Genomic DNA, 22,771 nt, shown 5'->3' on the forward strand with positions numbered 1-22,771 from the left:
CCAGGGTGATGTGAATGAAGTTATAAAGTACGCTGTTCCCTTTGAAGATTTACCCGTGTCCTCGGTATAGTCTGCTTTTCCATATCAAACTGAGAAGAAGAGACTGCAGCCTTGATCAAACTTGCGAAGTCTGAACTTACACGGAGAGAATGCAGGACTGAACTGTGCGTGTTAGGCTACTTAATATTCAGGAAAAGCCCCAATCAGAGAGGCGAACGTCTGCAGCCCCGCCCCCGTTTTCAGATGTCCCCGTTTTCCATCATCCACACTGAGACGGAGCAGAAGCGTTTCAGAATGAAAACGGCCTCTCCAGCGTTTTCGAAACGCTCCGTTTTCGGCGCTCGAGAACTCCGGCGTAGTGTGGACGGTTGGCGTAACCGTAGCAAAACTTATGCGTTTTCAAACTAAAACGCATAAGTGTAAACGGGGCCTAAGACAGTGGGCCTCCCTTTTGACACAACTTATCCATTGGCGCCCCCCTCCTCCCAAGCGCACACACACACACACACACACACACACACACACACACACACACACACACACACACACACACACACATATAAACACATATATATATATATATATATATATATATATATATATATATATATATATATATATATATATATACACAGTGAATATATATAAAGACACAGACAGATGTCAGACTGTTAACTCACTTTTATCATCATTTGCATGAAAGTGCAATTATTTACAGAGTAATAACAAGTATTTTAATATAACGTTTTTAAAACTAGGAGTATGGTTCAATATGAATAGAACAGATCCAAGAACTGTCCATCCCAGTCAAAACAGTCGAAGTTTAGCGGGTCTCGTGCTGTCATTAGCCAAAATATCTTGACAAACCACACATAAAGGTTGTGGTTTATCAGCTGGTCCTGTCCACGTAAATCCTAAACTCAAATATTGATCATCATATCGTCGTCTTTTGGGTTTAAGCCCTGAATTCGATGGCTTTGAATCGGGGGTCTCAAAAACCGATCCATTGTGTTAGCAGGCATATACCTATATTGGCGGGCTTGCCAAACAGAAGCGAATTTCCAGCTGGCCTTCTGGGTAAAAAAGGTTTTCTTATTTTAGACGTATTATTTTTTTAGCTTTGTTTAATTAAAAGTTTCAATATAATAAAAATACATATAATAATTAAACTTAATAATTATATTTTTATTATATAAACATTTTTTCCGCGCCTCCCCTGACATGCTCTGGAGCCCCCCAGGGGAGGCGCACCTCACACTTTGAAAACCCCTGGACTAAAGGAGCCCATGGCAGACACAGAAAGGTTGCATTCAAATTTGCATACTTCTATACAGTACTTTAAAAAACGTATGCATGCCCAGTAGTAAGTCCGAATTCATAATATTTGAAAAACGGTCTGCGAGAAGTACTTGGATGACCTATCACTTCCGGCAAGATTCTGAAGTGTTCAATTGTTTGACGCTAAGCTATCCAATGATGCCACATGGGAGAATTCATGAATGGGAGAGAAGTGACGCAACTGACACAGGTAACATAATAATGACAACTGTCGGATGTAGTATGTCCGAGTAGTATTTCTGATTCATGATACTCACATTCATACTATATAGAACATACTGTTGTAACGGTTGTGTAGTGAGTTAAAATTCCCTCAAGTTTAGAAAAAACAGCAGAACTAATCATTCATTCATTCATTTTCTTTTTGGCTTAGTCCCTTTATTAATCGGGGGTCGCAACAGAGGAATCAACAACCAACTTATCCAGCATATGTTTTATGCAGCGGATGCCCTTCCAGCTGCAACCCATTACTGGGAAACATCCACACACATACATGCACTATGGACAATTTAGCTTACCCAATTCACCTGTACTGCATGTCTTTGGACTATAGGGCAAACCGTAGCACCCGGAGGAAACCCACGCAAACGCAGGGAGAACATTCCAACTCCACACAGAAACGCCAACTGAGGAGCTGAGGCTCGAACCAGCAACCTTCTTGCTGTGAGGTGACAGCACTACCTACTGCGCCACTGCGTCGCCAGAACTAATCATTTTTACATAATAATTTTAATAAATTTTTAAAAGTACATCAAATATAATACATTAATCGTTATATGCCAGCATGTTTGCTAGATTTTTCCTAACCTGTCCATGTTTGTTAATGTTTAAAAAAATAAAGGAATAGCATATTCTTGTTAGAAAGAAATCGCTCGTTTGTCAATACGTTTTATGATTTGGGTCATGTGATTTATATTTTATTTTCTAAACTTCTGTTAAGTGCACATAGTGTGTATCAATGAACACTGATTTTCATGGTGCATTGTAGGACTTTTTAGGTCACAAATGATTCAGTGCGCTGGAAGAAATTTGCAATTGAGACAGGACTTAAAAATGGCTGGTGACCTGATCAATGCACTGATTATTGATTAAAGGTGTTGTTCCCCAAAGACTAAGCCATGTGATCAAACATAGAAACATTAAACTAAGATATCACAGGCCATGACATACATGGGAGAGCAATCACAGTGTATTCCTGGTCTTAGCAGTATACTATTTTCTGTAGCTACATTTCCATCCACCTATTTTTATGCACATTTTGGATATGCGCATAAAAAACGGTTAATGAAAACGCCATGGAGAGCATAAATTTGGAAAATGTGCATAAAAAAGTATGCGCATAACTTAGTAGGATAAACTTTTTATTCAATAAAAAAGATGAGCAAAAATTATGATGGAAACACTTTTAACAAACAAATTCCAGTATGCACATTAAAAAAGATCATGCGTTTTTGTTTTAGGAGATCATGTGATCATAAAAATGTGTGAAATGGACAAACCAGTAGGCTGAGCACATTGTGACACTTTCAAACGCCACCGCGCATTTACTGTGTTTCAGATTGCCTTCTGAGGTGCAAGTCATTTATTAAATAAAGAAAAGATTGACGCAGCTCCTTTTGCCGCAGCAAATTCATTTTTTACTGTTGATATTTGGCGCCAGTTAAACAGGAAGTGACGATTTTGTTTGCTTTGACACCTTGGATGGAAATGCTGCTTTATTCGGATATCTTTATATAGTTCATATGCAGTTTTGGATGGAAACATAGCTAAAGATTGTTGCGCCTATATTAAAACATTGACCACCTTGTTCAATATAAATAAATTTTCTGTTTTGATCTCAAGCCTAGGCAAATAACTAAGAAAGTCAACCCAGGCTCATTCTAAAAAAAAGTAACCCTATATAAATTTCTGGAGAGTGCCAAATACATCCCAGGAGCTACATTTTTTTGTAGTTTTTGTTTTTGTGAAACTACTAGAGACTATTGTGTATGCTTTTTGAGATCTCAAATTTCTCTCAAAGTACCTGTACCTGCTGTTCTTGTGTAAATCCACCAGAGGCCGCTGTCGACTGACTGACTGACTGACTGACTGACTGACTGACTGACTGATTGACTAACTGACTGACTCACCGATAGACCGATCAATCGACTGACTGATGGTGTTTTCAAAAGCATCGATTGACTTAATGACCACTTCCCTGAACGCAATGCACAGTTTTCAAAAGCAATCCAGAAAAAGAAAAGCCCTTGTCTGATTTTGATCACGTTTTCAGATTTTACCACATTCTCACCCTGTTATTTACTTGTTTATTTTATTTTTTGGCTTCTGTTTTTGTTTTATCCGCTTTCTGGAATCGTTCCTTACCAGACTCGAAAAAAGGGCCGGTCCGTGGCATAGGCAGTATAGGCAAATGCTAAGGGCGCAGTATGTCCAGGGGGGTGCCAGAAATGGGGGAAGAAAAAAAGTAACTTCCACTATACTTAAAACTAGTTGGTATGACTTCAGAAAAGAATAAGCCCACATTAATTTTTTTTTGATGGGTCAACATGTCTAGTGCGCAGGGGAGACAAAAAAGAAAAGAAGATGAGGAAAAACGCGACAAAGACAGAGGTAATGTTATGACAAAGATGATTATTTTACTGTATCCGTGATCGATAACGCCATTAATTAGCTTGACACATACTTGTCAACTCTCCACGGTTTTCCCCGCTATCATCACGTCTAAGTATTTCCTCGTAGTTGCCCTGTATGTTTAAACTTTCTATAAATAGTGAAAGTACCGTGAAAACAGAGCCGATCTCAAATGTGATATAATTGCAAGAGCTGTTCAAGAGAATTGTGCTTTCGCTTTAGTTTGGCTTGAAAGCACGTTGATAAAAATGTCTGCATTCACTTTTTTCCCATTAAAGCTGTGCGTCGATCGACGCAACCCCTGAATCAGTGTATGCATGCAGTCTGACTACTGGACGTGCTCTGTATGATAAACTGTTCCACTTCTGTACACACAATTTGAAGAGGAGCGAAAGTTTGGCATACTGTGGGGATTTAGGTGTGTTTAAACAGACACATACATTTAAAATATGTAAACATGTTTGTTCTGCTTGTATTATTTTAAACCCAACAATTTTTTTGACCACAAACAGTTACTAAACTAATGCTTTCATTAGCCTATAGATCTGTGCATTCTTACAGTGACACCTCTGTTATCAAAGAACAAAATGAGAGATTGCTGCTCTTCACTAAATAACTGTAGTAATGCTAATCAATATTTAAATACAGTAAAAAGTGAGGGATTTTATAACTCCATTTATTTTCTGTATAGGCCATTGATTTTAATAGGCAAAATATTTGATGTTATTGATAATATTTACTAATGTTTGGTATGTCTTCTTTTTAAAGCTAATTGTTGTCCCATTTTTACATCCCAGTGTTGACTGGTATGGCATAACATGGTTTGCTAATCAATAAATAGCTAGCTCTATCTGTTAGTTTTAACGTCGGCTTATGTTATGGAAGAGCATGTTATGGAAAATAGTAACTGTAATGTAACTACCCCCATCATTCCTTTCTCAGGCAAATGTGTAAATATTAGATCTTTTCAGCAGCATTAGGCGTTATAACATTAATGGCATTGGCATGGTTATCTGATGTTTTCCCAGCTTGTAGTAGTCAATCAAAATGCTCTTGATTTTAACCATAGTCGTAAGCTTTTGTTGTGTTAGTTCATATTGTATAAAGTGCATTTATCAAAAACCTTGCATCAGTGTTGAAGTGCACATCATTGTTGTTAGAGCATAGCTTAGCATCACCACATGGTATATTATGTTGCAATTTACTCATTTTTTTTTTGCATTCTGCTAATTAGCATTTCACTGTAATGACAATAAAATTTAAATTGTTATTTATATGAATTACTAACCTAATTTTATATCAGAAAAAGTACATAGTGTATTATAGTCTACATCATGCTTGTATCTTTAGGTTTTTCATTTATATTATTTCATCTTATTTTATTTTTGAAATCACGTGTTTATTATTAGACTGGTGTCGCATACTCCTCTTCTGACTTCAGATGCGCTGCTGAGGTTTCTCAGTCCCATCGGTGCAAATCCTTCTTTCTAAGTATTTTGAATGTGCAATTGCTTAATTTAAATAAAAGAATGTTCAAGACAAAGCTATTTAGTTTAGTTTCTAATGAGTATATGAATGTACTGCGATGCGACAGGCCGCCACCTGAAATCTTGCCTACGGCGCCAAATTGCTTGGGGCCGGGCCTGCTCGAAACCCGTCATCACGGTCAACTCCTCACTGTGTCTCAAACCCACTGATGTACATGGCAAGCTATTGGACAAACTGATAACATTGGTAAAAGCCATCCAGAAGTAAGCGGTTAGCTGGTAACCAAGAAAAGGAACTGCGTTATTCTGCCTCATAGTGTTCATTTGGCTACATAATTTGTGATCTCCAAAAATGTATATAGGGCTATGTTTTCAGAATGAGCCTTTGTTTAGGAAGGCACCAATCAGTGACATTATAAAGTCATTTTGTAGACTTCGTACAAAGTTTTTTTACAGTATTTTAAACAAATATACAAGACACCAAAGTATTTTTATACAAATTATGAAGCCATTTTCATCAAACCTACCAAATGCTAATTATGTATTTGAAATACATGTATAATAAATACAACCCATCCCTTAACATTTTTCAACATTTTTGAAGATGGAAAGAAAGAGCTCCTTGCATGACTTGTCTTCAGATTGACATGTTTATTGTTCACTAATCACTTCTCTCGGTCCTTGCAACCCACCAATCTGCATATTTTGCATTTATCTCTAACCTTGTGCCCCACTAATCTGCATGTTTTGCATGCCTTTTAAACACAACTGATTCTGACAACTAGTTAATTAGAAGAATTCTTTGCATGATTTGGCTTTGGATTGGCACGTCCCTACGCAGTGTACATAGTTAATTTCTCCTTTATTGCTCTACTTGAGCATGAGAAACCTTTATTTCCCTTTGGCCCTTTACACGATAGCACCACCTGCAGCATGATACTAGAGAAGCATGAAGTTTGAAATAATGTACCATGTAAATGTACTCCATAAAGAAATAAAAAATAATTTCCCATAGCACACACTAAGAGTGGTTTATTTATAAACTAATTTCGAGAGGATCACGTGCTTATGATCAACATCATTGAACTCCTCTCTCGCCCTTCTAACGGGAGGGAACCCTGGGCTCAAGGATATTACGAGCTTAGGGCTCTCTCCTGGGACAGCATGCCAATTACGCTTTATTGATTATCAGCTAAGTGTGAACTCTTGAAATTGCCATTTGAATGAAGCAGCAGATGGGCTATGCTCTCTTCAAACTGAAATCATGGTAGAGAATATCCTGTCCACTTTGTAGGTCACGTATTGTCAAATTACAACAGATGGCTAATGGGAAAAGAGAATCATATGAAATGTGCAGTGTGGTGAAGCATGAAAAAATTCTGAACTATGGTTGGTGTCACATTAGCTGGGGTATGGTATAGGCGAAAACAATCCTTCCCTCTTGATTGCAAATGAATAGCGGCAGCCCAGAGCTGTTTTGAAAACTTATAATAAAAAATTGTTTTTATCATTAAAAATGACATTTAGAAATACAAAACTACACTTGATGCACTGGGGAAATCCCATTCAGGGGTTGGTGTGGAAATTGTGAGAGTGTAAGTACAAAAGTGCTGCTGCAATGCACAGGTGCTACTTGCTCACTTCGATCAGAAGTTCTATCCCGTTGGTCATAGTTCAACGCAAATGGATTCTGACACCTATGTAGGCATGGTTTTATGCTTGAATCTATATTCCTTTCAAAAGCATTGCTCCAGCTGAGAATAATGTCTTTATTCTGGGATTCTTAATCTTAGTTAATGCACTGACGTTTAAAGTAAATTGCAACTCAACGCGTGATAACACTTTACAATAAGGTTGTATTAGTTAATGCATTTAATAACATGACCAAACAATGAACAATACATGCTTCGCCCCTACAGTGTTTGGTTATGCAAATACAGTCTCTGAAAGTGGCGACGCAGTGGTGCAGTAGATAGTGATGTCGTCTCACAGCAAAAAGGTCGCTGGGTCACTGGTTTGATCCTTGGCTCAGTTTGCGTTTCTGTGTGGAGTTTGCATGTTCTTCCTGCGTTCGCGTGGGTTTCCTCTGGTTGCTGCAGTTTCCCCCACAGTCCAAAGACATGCAGTACAGTCGAATTAGGTAAGCTAAATTGTCCGTAGTGTATGAGTGTGTGTGTGTGAATGTGTGTGTGGAAGTTTCCCAGAGATGGGTTGTGGCTGGAAAGGCATCCGCTGCGTAAAAAAAAAAAAAAATGGCCTGGATAAGTTGACGGTTCATTCGGCTGTGGCAACCCCAGATTAATAAAGGGACTAAGCCGACAAGAAAATAAATGAATGAGTCTCTAAAATTATTTATTTTTTTTACTTACATTTGATTATCTTTTGTTACGCAAAATACATTCATTCATTCATTTTCTTTTTGGCTTAGTCCCTTTATTAATCTGGGGTTGCCACAGTCAAATGAACTGCCAACTTATCCAGCATATGTTTTAAGCAGCAGATGCCCTTCCAGCTGCAACCCATCACTGAGAAACATCCACACACACTCATTCACACACATACACTACTACAATTTAGCTTACTCAGTTCACCTACTGTATAGTGCATGTCTTTGGACTTGTGGGGGAAACTGGAGCACCCAGAGGAAACCCACGCCAACACGGGGAGAACATGCCCATGCTCCTGGCCAGAAGTTAAAGGTAATTATTTATATTATTTATTCAATTACCCATTAAATTCTGTTTGATTAATTTATTACACTGCAACCCCTGACCTACCCTTCACAGTAACATTAAAAATGTAATCACTGTTGAATTGTTGTCATGAAAAAACGTGTAACTGATGTTCGCATGCTTTGAGTATCAGCAGCTGTGTCCTTTCTATACCAGAGGATCCATGCACAGTTCTTAATTGAAAAATAAAAAGGGATCTACAAAATAAGGTAATAGACAAAACTAAACAAGGCAGGGGACAGGTGATTAAACAAGGCAAAGAGTCCAAAAATGCATTCAGGAAAACAACAAACAAGAACCGCAAGGACCAGATCAAGCAAACAAATGAAATCCAAATGACAAATAATAATAATAATAATAATAATAATAATAATAATAATAATTATTATTATTATTATTATTATTATTATTAAATAACACCACAAAACACATAATAAGTCTTAGTGGGCACAGCTAATGAGTAAACAGGGATTGCTGCAATGATGTATGGGAAAGTCAGTCCAGTAAAACACAACCAGAACACAGAAATCAAGACCTCTAGTGGCCCTAAAGGACATGACCACAGATGACTGTGACAATTATGTTTTTGCATTTAACACACTTACATTACTTTATCAACAGTATTTGGGAGGAGTGTGTTCTGATAATTGCTCCAACACAAGGAAGGCACAAGGGTATATAATTATAGTATTAAACCATCAACAACAATGACAAGCTATGCATCTCAGTCAAATGAAGCCAGTCAATTTAAACTGACATATACTGTGGTTTTGCCATAGATGAATTTTGAAAGCACACTTCTTCATACTGTCTATGTTTATGGACAGAAACACAACTTCTCTTTAGGTTGATTGTGATTATTTTTGCCATTCTAAGAACAACCTCATATGGTTACTGAAAACATTATCATCTCAGGGTATTGTACTGTAGTAATCAAAAGTAAAACAAAATAAACAACTACTGGTGTTTAATTATACACACCTGTGTTGACGTTTACTGTATACAGGGTAATCTTCAAGGCAGAAGATGTTTGCTCTTTTGCCTTTGTTATAAATGTCAGAATAGTGTTGGTCTCATTTTGTCCTGATGTGGTAGACGGGTGGAACTGGTTATGCAAAAAAGAAAAAGGTTTGGCTCTCTACAAACTCAACACTCACACTGCAAGTTTACCATCATGTGCCTGAAACTCTAGTTACAGCGGAAATATGGTGCAAGACGGTGAAGATCTAAGGTAAAGTACCAATACATCATACGCCTGATTTGTTTGATTGATGTCTTCTGTTTGTATATTGAAGAGGAAATTAATCAAATCGCTGTAAAGATAATGCTTCAATTTGAATGTGAAGGATTTGCTTTAAAACTGCCATATAGAAATGATTAAACACAGGATTTTGTTTCTATTGAGAATTTTGCACAGGTTTTGAACAGATTAAATCTTCATGTCAATCTTTGTTATTTAATCAATCGATTGTATAGAACTGCTGTCTGATAACACTCCACAAACATTTGACAACATTTATTAATCTGTTAATGTTAGTTAAGATATATGAGTGCCCGGGTTTTAAAAACGTATTAGTAAATCTTGAAAGTGACTAAAATAATAAACTAATTTATGTTCAATTAATACAGTATTTATTTATTTTTGGCATTGTCCTAGATGTTTTGGAGCATCGAAAAAGATTCTTGAATATTTTTATGCACTGTAAAACTCAAAAAGTTAAGGCAACTGAAACCATTTGAGGAAATGTTTGCAAGAAACTTTTTAAGTTCAAAAACTAATACTAATGAGTTCTGTGAACTTAATTCACAGAACTCTGAGGCAATCTGAGCACAGTAAAAAACCCAATAAATAAAGAGAACTCAAACCAACTAAGTACTGTAAAACCCAATACGTTAAGGCAACTCAAACCTTTTGAGGAAACCGATTGGTTCAACCCAGTTGACTTCAAAAGCTAAACTATATGAGTACTGTGAACTTACTCCATTTAAATTGAAGTAATGAGGTATTTCACACTGAGTTCTCTTTTCAAATGAGTAGAATTAACTTTCAGTCAATTTTGAGTTAACTACACTCAGTTCATTTGATAAAGTGGACTGTAGGGTTTTACAGTGTGTCTGTATGTATGAGTATTGTAATTATGAGTCTGTGAGTTTAAAAGCAAACTTGGATGAACTAGATTAAAATCTGTTTAAAGATAGTACATCGTAAAAAGTGAAAACTTAAACAAATTACTTTGATTTGTTACAAAGAATTTAATTAAGTTTGACAAAGTTACAGTAGATTAAAGTTAGAAACTTATAACCCTTAGTTATTTTAAGGGTAACATTGTTCATTTTCTTTTCGGTTAGTCCCTTTATTAATCTGGGGTCGCCACAGCGGAATGAACCGCCAACTTATTCAGCACATTTTTAAGCAGCGGATGCCCTTCCAGCCGCAACCCATCTCTGGGAAACATCCACACACCCTCATTCACACTCATACACTACAAACAATTTTAGCCTACCCAATTCACCTGTACCGCATGTCTTTGGGGGGCATGACTGTGGGGGTAACCGGAGCACCCGGAGGAAACCCTTGCGAACACACGGAGAACATGCAAACTCCACACACAAACGCCAACTGACCCAGCCGAGGCTCGAACCAGCGACCTTCCTGCTGTAAGGTGACAGTACTACCTACTGCACCACTGCATCGCCCTTTAAGTGTAACAAGTTTTTGTAATTGATTTTTGGCAAGTATACAGTAAAATTGTTCGCTATTGCTAGTGAGCAAAACTTGTACTGGCTGCCAAAACATAAAAGTATTATAATTTTTATAATAATATTAACATGGGAAGGAAATTGTTTTTACTGTAAAAAAGTATTTTACTATTATTATTATAACAACAATATTAAATTGAATGATTTGTACTGTAATGTATATACTGTTCCATTCTTGTTTTCTTAAATAAATTAATAAAACTAAAATAACTAAACTAATTTATTACTGAAAACTATCATAAATTAAGTTTGTTAAATTTAATTATTTTAATTGTAACACCTCGAAGTAATTTGTTTAAGTTTTCACTTTTTACAGTGAAGGAAAGCCTCTTGAGACCTTTTGTAATACAAGAACCTCACAAAGCTCGCAAGGAACATCATTTCCATTGTGATGATTGTGTTGAATCATGAATTTACACCATTAAATTCTACCCATTGACTTAAAGTCCCACGTTTTAATAAAGTGAAGTTAAAACATTCATTTATACATCAGGATGTATTTGTATCAAGATTTGTGTGTCTTTTCATTGTATATTAGTCTGTATGTTAGTCTTTTTGTTTTTTGTAAGGATTGGTTAACATAACAATTTCAGATGTAAGTCTGAAATAAAGTATTGTATTGTATTGTTCTAATAAAGTGTAAAGTTAATTTCATATACAATACAAGCATGTTTTCTTGTTTTAGCCATGGAAAATCAATTTGGGGACTCAAATCTCTTCGCTCACTTGGCATTTTTATGGTTCTGCTGGTCCTGTGCCTGTGTTACTACATCCTCCCCTATGAATTTTCAGACACGTGGACATCGACAGTTGGATTATTTATTAAAGACGACAATGTTTCATTGACTACACCATCAGCAGTGACTACTCAAGAACCGTGGAAGCCTCCAGAACCCTATTGTGTGGCTTACCCAGGGAAGTATCATTTCATTGTGAATGAGCCAGAGAAGTGCCAGAAGGAAAACCCGTTTGTAGTGTTGTTGATACCAGTAGCTCCCAGCAACAAGGCTGCACGGGATGCCGTTCGTTCAACGTGGGGTACAGAGAAGTTAGTGGGGGACAAGGTGGTGACCTTATTATTCCTACTAGGTGTCTCCACTTCAAATGATAGCCAGAAGCTTCATGAAGATCTGTTGAAGGAAAGCGAGCAGTATCATGACATTGTGCAAAGCGATTTCTGGGACAGTTATTACAATCTCACCATTAAGACAATGATAATGATGGAATGGTTGACCGCTTACTGCCAGAACACCTCGTATGTAATGAAGGTTGACTCTGATATTTTCCTCAATGTGAAAAACTTAGTGAACCTGCTTCAGTCAGCACCAAAGCAGAACTATATGAGTGGACTCGTGGCTAGAGGAGCGGTGGTATTGAGAAACCCCAATTCTAAGTGGTACCTTCCGAAAACAACATTCGCCCCAGATTTTTATCCCCCCTATGCTCTGGGCTTAGGATATGTCTTCTCTATAGACCTGTCACAGAAACTTGTTGAAGCTGCCCAACTTGTTAAACCGGTTTACATAGAAGATGTATATCTGGGGTTGTGCATGCAGCATTTAAGAATTGGTTTAACCAATCCACCCAATGGAGGTCTTTTCAATGTATTCCCTGTGGACTACAACCGATGTCGCTATTCAAAACTCGTTGCCACAACAACACGTAGCTTGAATGACCAAGTTGAGTTTTGGAAGGAATTACAGAAGCCTGGTCCATACTGCTAACTACAAAAAGTGGTGTAACGGTCAGAGGATGCACAGTAATTATGACTGAGTCGTGTAAGGAAACAAAGCATGTATTAGTAAAGTATCTGTTAAGATGGGGAACAGATAAATAAATGTTTGAAGACCAAGTAAAAAGTAATTAACTTGAACTTGACAAACCACCGTTACTTTTTCAGTGTTTCTCCCGTCTTTTTTTCTGTGCTGTTATAAATGTGTTAGTTCATGATAATAGATGTTTTGTATACTTTATGCTTTATGCAATGTACTTTATACAAAAAGAGCATAAACTGAGACATTTGTTAAAAAAATATTGAAATAGTTTTCAAATGATAAGTAATTCAAAGCTTTCAATGAATGCAGTAACCCGAAAATGACTCCGTTAGGCTAATTAATAAACCCCAAAATGCTAATTGTTAAAAAACATATTGTCAAATTGGAATTATAACTTTCTATCTGCGTTTTGAATGATTTTGCATTACATATAGCAAACAGTATGTGTGTAACATTTGTTTTTCTAAATAAAAAGTCTTAATGTATAAATAACTTACAAAAAAAAAAAAACATTCCATAATGTAAATAAGTTGTCATTTAATAATAATGTCAATAACTAAATTTTGTAAAAAGTGTCTGATAGAACCTTATAATTCTAAGGTGACGATATATTCGCATGACTCCAGTCAGTTATGTTTACAGTCCAAAATCATTTAAAGTAAACAATAAACAAAAGGCAAGTTAGTGTTTTTCATGTATTTATTGTTGATGTGAGTCTACTGTAGCCCACCAGCCTAACAGATGTACGCTGTAAAAAAGAAAATGCTGGGTTTCACACAAATTATTTGTGTTAGGACAACATGAAGGAATTAAGTTAACTTATAAGTGTTTACAATCTTCGTAAAAATGGATTGAACATAAAACAATTATGTTGTTCCCCCAAAATCTCAGGAAGTGTGTTGTTTCAGCTTATTTTAATGAAGTAGTTTGAACAGTAAGCAAACATAATTTTTTGAGTGAAGCTGCAATTCAAATTTAATTAACACATTTTATTTCGACACAGTTTATGCTTCATACATTTTGTAATACAGTACTAAGCGTTTAAGCTGAAAATATAAATATTTAAATTGCATTGTCAAGTACTGTCAAATTTGCTTTAGATCAATAGTTCATTATTGCAGTAATTTAAAAAAGTCATGTGAAAAAAAAAACAACTACATTAGAAATACAGCAAAATATTATTTCAATCTAATGTAAAATCTAAGATGAATACAGCATTTGAAATGAAAATGTTGGATTCATTGCAATATTCCTGTAAAGAAGCACTATATTAATATGCATAGAAACAGTATTTTTTTTTTCTTACTTCAGCGTGTAAAAATTTAAACGCATATTCTCCAGGAAATACATATCTTTTTTACACACAGAACTTGAGAAAACTGAAATTGCAGCTCCCTCATTCTAACAGATATTCTCCCGAAAGGCATTTCATCCATTTTTTTAGAACACAGTCGATTGTATGTTGGCAAATAAAATGAAATTGTTGACTCAGTTTTATTGTTTGCTGAAGTCTTTGTGGGCAGATTGGGTTTTTCTGGAACATGATGTCAATAATGCCTTATTCTATTGACCTGACAACACTTTTGAAGATTTAGGACAAAAAAGACATTCAGTAGAAACTCCACACAGTGCTTTCGATGGAGTCATTCATTAAGTAAAGGATATATTACATCCATTTATTTTATTTTTTTTAATCACTGAATGAATCCTACTTTGTCTCACTACCAGCTTCCTCCTACCAAAAGTGAATACTTGGATGCAAAATATCTGATTTGATTTTATAATAGTATACAAAGCGATCTTGTCTATGTGAAACAACCAAGAGTGACTTTGCAATACTTGAATAATTAATAAATATTTATGCACAAAATATCGATTTCAGTCTATCATTTTATTAGATAATCAAACACTAAGATTCAACCGAACACCGCAGACTTCATTTCAGTTTGTACGAGCCTGTTTTCAGTTTTACTAGTTGCTATCAGGAAATAACACACGTTGAAATGCTGTTATTGACCACAATCAAGCACTCCTGAGAGCTGTGAAATTATAGATATTAACGGATATCTATTATTGATATTAATTATTGATATTCAGATATTGCTATGAGAAAGAACAGAATATTCTTTCTTAAAACAGGCTTTATGGTAAGAAACTGGTGAAACCAGCATAGGGGAAACTATGCTGAGCATAAAAATCTTAAATTTTAAAGCACTAAATTGTTCATGAATGGTTCAATGAATTCATTTTGCTTGTCTCATTTTGCTTGTCTCACCAAATAGAAAAGATACACTCAGAATCATTTGCCACATTTGAAAGATTGCCTAATTTGTAATATTATCAAGAAGTGACTTTGTAAGTGACGTTTTTACATCTTCAATAGAAAATTAAAGAGTTTTAACTGAATCTGTGGTCATTGGTGATATAATGCAGTTCAATGTTTATTTCTTTTTTATTTATTTCATTTTAATTTTTCATTTTGGGGAGATCATACAAATCATGAAAGACCACTAATTTAACTTAAAATCTTCAATATTCAACTGATTAAAAAAAGAGTCACCTACATTTTAGATGGCCTGATAATGTGTACATTTACAGCATATTTTCATATTTTATTTTGGGTGAGCTATCCCATTAATGTCTCAATATTTTGACCTACCTGTTAATATTTTATTAAGTAAAATTGGTTTCAGATATTTGAGAATGTCAGTAATTGTCCTATACTGAACTTTGGACTGATACAAACTGTAGTTGCTAAGGTAAAACCAAAGATTTATGGAAGTTCAAAAATACAATAAAAAAACTGAAATACAGTGAAATAATGTTTAGGTTCAGAATGACTGTATTCTTTATTAAAACATTTTGACATTTAAAATGACTAAATGTCATTTGATTTAGCGCTGAATTTTCTTGACATAAATTACTGCTTTATGGTCACTCAAACATCACTTCTTTCTACTACACCAGCAAAATAACAGCATCTTGTGCTTGTGTAGATTTTCAAGTCACATAATTAAACTTGACATATTAAGATTGTTAATTCTTGAAATTTAATCATATAAACACAGATCAGATGGGATGAAGTTAAATGGATATTAATACCAGGTTTGGAGAGTATATGCACAAGAACAAAGAACAAAAGTTTGCTATGAAATGCAAAACCTTTGAAGCTCAATATCTTTAAATCATTTAGAACGCAGATAGAACCTTATAATTCCAAAGTGATGAAATTTATGGGTTGGGTGTAAGACATAGGCAGTGCCAAGTTAATAAATATAGCACATTTTGTTTACAATGGGAATTTAAAGTGCTTTACATAAACAAAAATGAAAGAAACAAGAAAATACATAAAAAATGATTAAAACAATAAAAACTGATAAAAACTGATTAAAATGTGTTAAAACAGGTTATAAATAAATGAAAAAGAAAAGAAAGACATAATAGTGTGATCTGTCAGACATAGCGCAGTGCTTTTTCATTAAAAGGCACAGCTAAACAGATATGTTTTCAGTCTTGATTTAAATGGTAGTTTATGTTTACATCGATGCCATCCTTGTTTTTAACTTTTCTGTTCTCTCTTTTTCTTAAATAATCTTTTTTCTCCTTTTCTTAAATAGTCAGTACAATATTTGGGTAGCACATGAAAATACCGAACAAAAAATTTATCAAATGTTTTAGCACATTTTCTGAGGTGGCATATTTGTCTGCTTCTCACGATCTACTTCCTATTTTCTTTCATTTTTTTTTTCACACGTTTATCTGCTGGTATAACATGTGGGCACCAAGCCTCACACAGACTTTTTGTCACACTAGAATCTTGCAAGCACAGAAGCATGCAAGCCTTATATGGTCTTTGAAAGAACACATCTTTGTATTGTACATGTTTTTATGCAAATAACTCAACATTAGCACATTTTTGTAAAGATTCTATCATTCAATAACAATCACATCCAAGTTTACCTACAGGAATATGTTAATAATCTAACTCTCTGATTTCAATGTTTCTTATAAGACTGTATTGTATTACTGTAGTGACTCAATAACTATACTTTAGCTTATTTCCTGATTTATCAGGGGAATAATTGGTGGAATGAACCGTCAATTATTGTAATTACTAATAATTTAATTATAGAGCTCTCTGTAATTTTGGCCAGTTAAAACGTAGTAATGACGACTGATGAGAACCAACACTGGGAGCATTTTAAGCTAAAACTATACTCATAAAATTATCACCTAGTTATATATTTTGGATCTTATTTGTAATACTTCAGTATGGATTGCTCTGCTTTCAGCCATTTTCACAAAGGTTATCCCTGTGTTAAGGATGGTCAGTATATATAATACATGTATTTCAAATACATATTTTAAATACAAAATAGTATTTTGTAATTTGCATTTGCAATAAATATTTTGCATGAAATCTAAAGTATGCAGCGCAATTGAAAAGTATTCATAGCACTTCACTTTTTCCACATTTGTTATGTTACATCCTTAATTAGTTCAAATTAATATATAATTTCCTTATAATTCTACACACAATACCCCATATGGACAATGTGACAAAGGAGTTTCTGAAACTTGAAAATTCATTAAAAATAAAAAACCAAAAAAATCACATGTACACTGTTAACCCTTACTGTAGATTATGCAGTAAATAACTGTAAAATAGCCAGTGTTTTGCTGTAATAAAATGAAACAGTATTTTACTGTAAAAGGAGCAGGATTTGTATGAAATTTTGTAGTGCAAAGAATAAATTACAGTAATTTACTTTATGTACCCATTACAGATAGTTACTGTGATAATAAATGGTAAAATACTGCTCAACCATTATTACCCCATGTACTCTAATGCTTTATATTTCTTACTGTTCAGTTTTGGTATGTGTATGGTCAGTATTGAGGAGAAAGTGAGACAATCCATTGATGATAAGCTAAATTTCTCTGCAGCCATCTCTGTGTTTTCTTCTGTTCCTTTTATGTTTTTAACATTGAGTATCAGGAGTCAACCAATGTTAACGTCACAGAGCTAATTAAAAGGTAAAGATATCAACGAGATGCATTTAAAGGCAAAAATATTCACACAGAACAACCAAATTATCACAATCATTTTTATAACTTTGTTTACTTTTCTATAGTTAATCTAATTTGCCTAGTTTAACCTATAGTTAAGCTTTTAAATTGCACTTTAAGCTGAATATTAGTATTTTGCTAAATAACTAGTAAAAATGTGTTATTTAAAAAATATCTTAAACAGCATGTACATACATGTTTGCTGAGACTCAATTAATTTGTTTGGAAAACTTCAAATGAAGTAGGTAAAAGTGGCATTAACAGTATAGTATAAAAGCTTTCCTAAATAAATGTATTAATCAGGTTATTATTATTATTTTTTTAATTATTATTATTACTACTGGTTTGGAACAACATGAGGATCAGATTGTTTATTTATTTTTTATTTTTTTGCTTTGGATGAAGTTTTTATATTTTTATTGTTTTTAATCAACGGTATGTGCATGAGTGTGATAAATGCTGGCAGTTCCTTTGAAAATATATGTACCAGGGATGTCAAACTCTTGGAGGGCCGCAGCCCAGCAGAATTTAGTTCCAGCCCTGCTTCAACACACTACCTTTAGATTTAGTTTGATCAGGTGTGTTTAATTAGTATAACTGCACTGTTACTCTGTAGATTGTGCAGTAAATAACTGTAAAATAGCCAGTGTTTTGCTGTAATAAAAGGAAACATTTATTATTTATTAACACATTTTATTTTACTGTAAAAGGAGTAGACTTTGTATGAAATTGTGTAATGCAAAGAATAAATTCCAGTAATTTACTTTATGTACTCATTACAGATAGTAACTGACAATAAATAGCAAATTACTGTTCAACCATTAATGTCCCATCTACTCTGATGGTTTATGTTGCTATTTATAGAGACGTGCATTTTAAAGGCAAAAAATAATGATTTAGGCATCACCACACACTCCCACAGGCTGTCCGTCTTATTCTAAACACAAAGGTGTTAGAAAGAGTTTTCAGAAAATGCTGGCCCTTTAAGAGAGTCAGGTGTTTGATTTGTTTACTGCTGAGTGTGCTCTATTCTCTGTCCATCAATTCAGATGTAGAGTCTGATGTTTTAGGCTTTAAATAAGAATCTACAATGAGTAAGTAAAATGTGTTCAAATGTTTTTGAGGGTTTCTAAAATAAGGCTGTGTTTTAAGGTATATTGTTGTTATCTTGAACTGTGTACTTGAAAGCTACATTGTTGGCTAGTTTACCTCTCCTCATATAACTTCTTACATTACTTTTGTTTAAGTTTATGTATTTATTGGATATTGCATACTGCCATAATGTACAGATGCTAACAGTTGTATGTATCTTTCTGGCAACTAAGCCAAAATTAAATTCCATCATCTCAGTAAGGTAATGTGCACATCATCACAGGGAATCACAAAAACATGATACACATAGCCATCCACACACAAAAGCTCCACTGTCAGGTCCCAGGTTGTGAGTTTATTGCTAAGTATTTTTCAGAGCTGTGTTTCCACCTATGAATTTATATTAGAAACAATAAAAAAGTTTGTTGTCATGAGATAATTATAACAATAAAAGATTGGATCCTTTGGTTTTTCGGTGTTGTCAACTTTATTTTTTTTTTATAATTATTTTAAACTTTTTATTAAGATTTGACAGTTTTTAATTATTTAAAACTTTAAAATTTAAAATAATTATGTTGTGTTTTTTGCTGTTCATTTGCTGGTCTACCTTCCTGCAGATTTCAGTTGCTATCCATATCAAACACACGCAGATGTGTTTGATATGGGTAGCAACTGAAATCTGCAAGAACGTAGATCTCTAGGAACAGGATTGAGCACCCCTGCTATATACCATGGGGGTCAAACTCCAAGTTCCCGGAGAACTGCATCGCAGCAGAGTTTAGTACCCACCCTGCTTCAACATAACCTGTGGATTTCTAACAAGCCTTAATTAGTTTGATCAGGTGTGTTTAATTAGAGTTACAGCTTAAAGTCCCGGTCACACTGCACTTTTCTCCCCTTAGACTTCCATTCGTACGCATGTGAGTACTGCTGACCTGGAATGCATGCTCATGCGACAAATTTCATAATTCTAGTGGTGGGCAAAGCGAGGCTTCGTGAAACACTGAAACGATCGAAGCAAATGTGTCGAAGCTTCGAAACGTTTCGAAACACCACTCTACGGTGACACCTAGTGGTCATTTTATTTGTATTTCACTGAAACAGCTTCAGCAAAGAACAGTTGAGCAAATTGAGGTATTAAACCCCACTTTGTAGCCTAGAATCTGAAAATGGTTTAGTCGAGCGGTTAGAGTTTGTGACTACCATGCGGGAATAATGGGTTCGAATCTAGACTGACACAATTGTTTTGAAATGCTTTAATACCAGTTGGTAATGCTTTGTTATTGTATCGTTTTGTTTCAACATTGCTCTGACATACGAATAAACACCTTGTAAATAAATTTGTATTGTTTTGTTCATAAAACAGGGTTGTTACTAGATCAGATACAGTTGTGGCCAGAAGTTAACAATTATTATTTATATTATTAATTCAATTTCCCATTGTATTTTATTAACGTCTATCCAAAACCTAAACCCATCACAGTACTGTAAAAATATGAATTATTGTTTTACAGTGTTACAAAAATGATGCTAAATTGATGGCATATCCGCAGCTGTATCCTATCTAGGCTACAACATAAAACAGTAACAGTACTAGTCGAGATTCGAACGCAAAATAAATTTGAAATACAGTACCATAGTGCACATGCACGGTCCACTAGGCCATACAAGACAGAGTCATAATAAAGATCATGCCAGTCAAATGCAGATTCTCCGGGTCTTGAAACGCCTCTGAAATGATCGATGCTTTGAATCGCTTTTGTCACGTGACCAAGTGTTTCGAAACACTTTAGTCACGTGACTTGGGTGTTTCGGATAATGCTTCGGTGCAGTGTTTCGAAACACTTGCGCTTCGGGATCTCGACACTGTGTCGAAACGTCAGTTTCACGCCAGCCATCCCTACATAATTCGCAGCATTGGAAAATTCAAGCTTGGAGAACGCTGACATGCGAAATCACATCATGTGATTGCTTGATACCAATCAAAGATCAAAACATGACCTCTCTGGCTTGCTTTTTCAATCTCTAATTATTTTGTTTAATTCCACTACTCGCTTTGTTTAATTCTACTTCGCAGTGCAGTATGACAGAATTTTGCATACTCAAACGTTAATGTGACCGCAGCCTTACTGTGCAGACCTGTAATATGTAAGACAATATTTATATCTGCTGATTTCTTAATTTTGTTATACTTTTTCTGTTATTTATTTGTTTGGTACCGAAACAATAAAATAAATTTGTCTGAAAAATGTTATGCCTTCTATTTTTAAATAACAGCTAAGAATACTGATTAATTTTAGTAACACTACAATAACTATATATGACATACTATTAATGTGTATGCAGTATAATGCTGTGATTTGTAACACTACAATACAGTAATTAACTGTACACAGTTTCCAGTTAGTTACCACTGCTGCTCTATTACAGTAATTAACTGGCGACACCGTTGCCAGCTACTCACTGTATTGGTTCAGTTACAGTAAATAACTGGCAACACTGTTGCCAGTCACTCCCTGTAATGGTTCAGTTACAGTAAATAACTGGCAACACTGTTGCCAGCCACTCACTGTAATGGTTTAGTTACAGTAATTAACTGGCAACACTGTTGCCAGTTACTTACTGTAACCGAACTTTTACAGTGAGTGGCTGGCAACAGTGTTGCCAGTATTCTACTGTAAAAAACCCCGGTAAGGTCTAACAGTGTACTATTACTATTTAAAGCCTTTGCTGTGAAACTCTAAATTGAGCTTAAGTACATTCTGTTTCCCCTGACCATTATTGAGATGTTTCACCAGCTTTATTAGAGTTCACATGTGGTAAATTAAGATGTATGGACATGATTTGAAACAGCATACACCTGTCTCCAGGTTGGTCCCAGGGTTACAGTGCATGTTAAAGCTCAAACCAAGCATGAGTAATTGGAAAGAATTGTCTGTAGACCTCTGAGACTGGATTGTCTCGAAGCACAAGGCTGGGGAAAGTTACAGAAAAAAATCTGCCACTATGAAAAATCCATTAAGCACAGTGACCTCCATCATCCGTAAGTGGAAGATGTTTGGAAACACCAGGACTGATGAGTGAGCTGATTGATCGTGTGAGAAGGGCTTTAGTTAGGGAGGTGATCAATAACCCAATGGTCACTCTGTCTGAGCTCCAGCGTTTTTCTGTGGAGAGTAGAGAACCTTATAGAAGGTCAACCATCTGTGCAACAATCCACCAATCAGGCCTGTATGGTAGAGTGGCCAGACGGAAGCCACTCCTTGGAATTTGCCAAAAAGCATCTGAAGGACTTTCAGACCATAAGAAACAAAACTCTTTGGTCTGATGAGACTAAAATTTAACTCTTTGGAGTGAATGCCAGGTGTTCGCTTGGAGAAAACCAAGCACAGCTCATTAGCAGGCTAATAACATCCCTACAGTGAAGCACGGTGGTGGCAGCATCATGGATGTATTTCAGCAACAGGAACTGGAAGACTAGTGAGGATAGAGGAAAGATGAATGGAGTAATCTACAGAGACATGCTGAATGAAAACCTGCTTCAGAGCGCTCTTGACCTCAGACTGGGGTGACTGTTCATCTCCAGCAGGACAATGACCTAAAGCACACCACCAAAATATTAATTCAGTGGCTTCACAAAAACTCGGTGAATGTCCTTGAGTGGCCCAGCCAGAGCCCAGTTTTAAATTCTATTGAACATCTCTAGAGAGATCTGAAAATGGCTGTACAGTGTCGCTTCCCATCCAACCTGAAAAAGCTTGAGAGGTACTGCAAATAAGAATGGGCAAAAATTCCCAAAGACAGCTGTGCCAAGCTTGTGGCATCATATTCAAAAAGACTTGAGGCTGTAATTGCTGCCCAAGGTGCATCAACAAAGTATTAAGCA

At 35.4% G+C, this 22,771-nt stretch overlaps 2 protein-coding genes across 2 annotated transcripts in view; one reads left to right on the forward strand and one right to left on the reverse strand.

Annotated features, from left to right (window-relative positions):
- The window catches only part of csnk2a2a (casein kinase 2, alpha prime polypeptide a), a 471,730-nt gene that overhangs the window by 378,741 nt on the left and 70,218 nt on the right, over positions 1–22,771 (reverse strand). The gene's annotated exons all lie outside the window — the stretch shown is intronic.
- On the forward strand, positions 9,283–12,707 carry LOC565422 (beta-1,3-galactosyltransferase 2-like). The gene is given in 2 exon segments (NM_001128726.1): positions 9,283–9,419; positions 11,634–12,707. Coding segments are annotated over 2 exon segments (1,065 nt in total). The 5' UTR covers positions 9,283–9,393; the 3' UTR covers positions 12,673–12,707.

Source organism: Danio rerio, chromosome 7 (genome assembly GCF_052040795.2).
Source record: "Danio rerio strain M-AB ecotype USA chromosome 7, GRCz13ab, whole genome shotgun sequence".
NCBI lineage: Eukaryota > Metazoa > Chordata > Actinopteri > Cypriniformes > Danionidae > Danio > Danio rerio.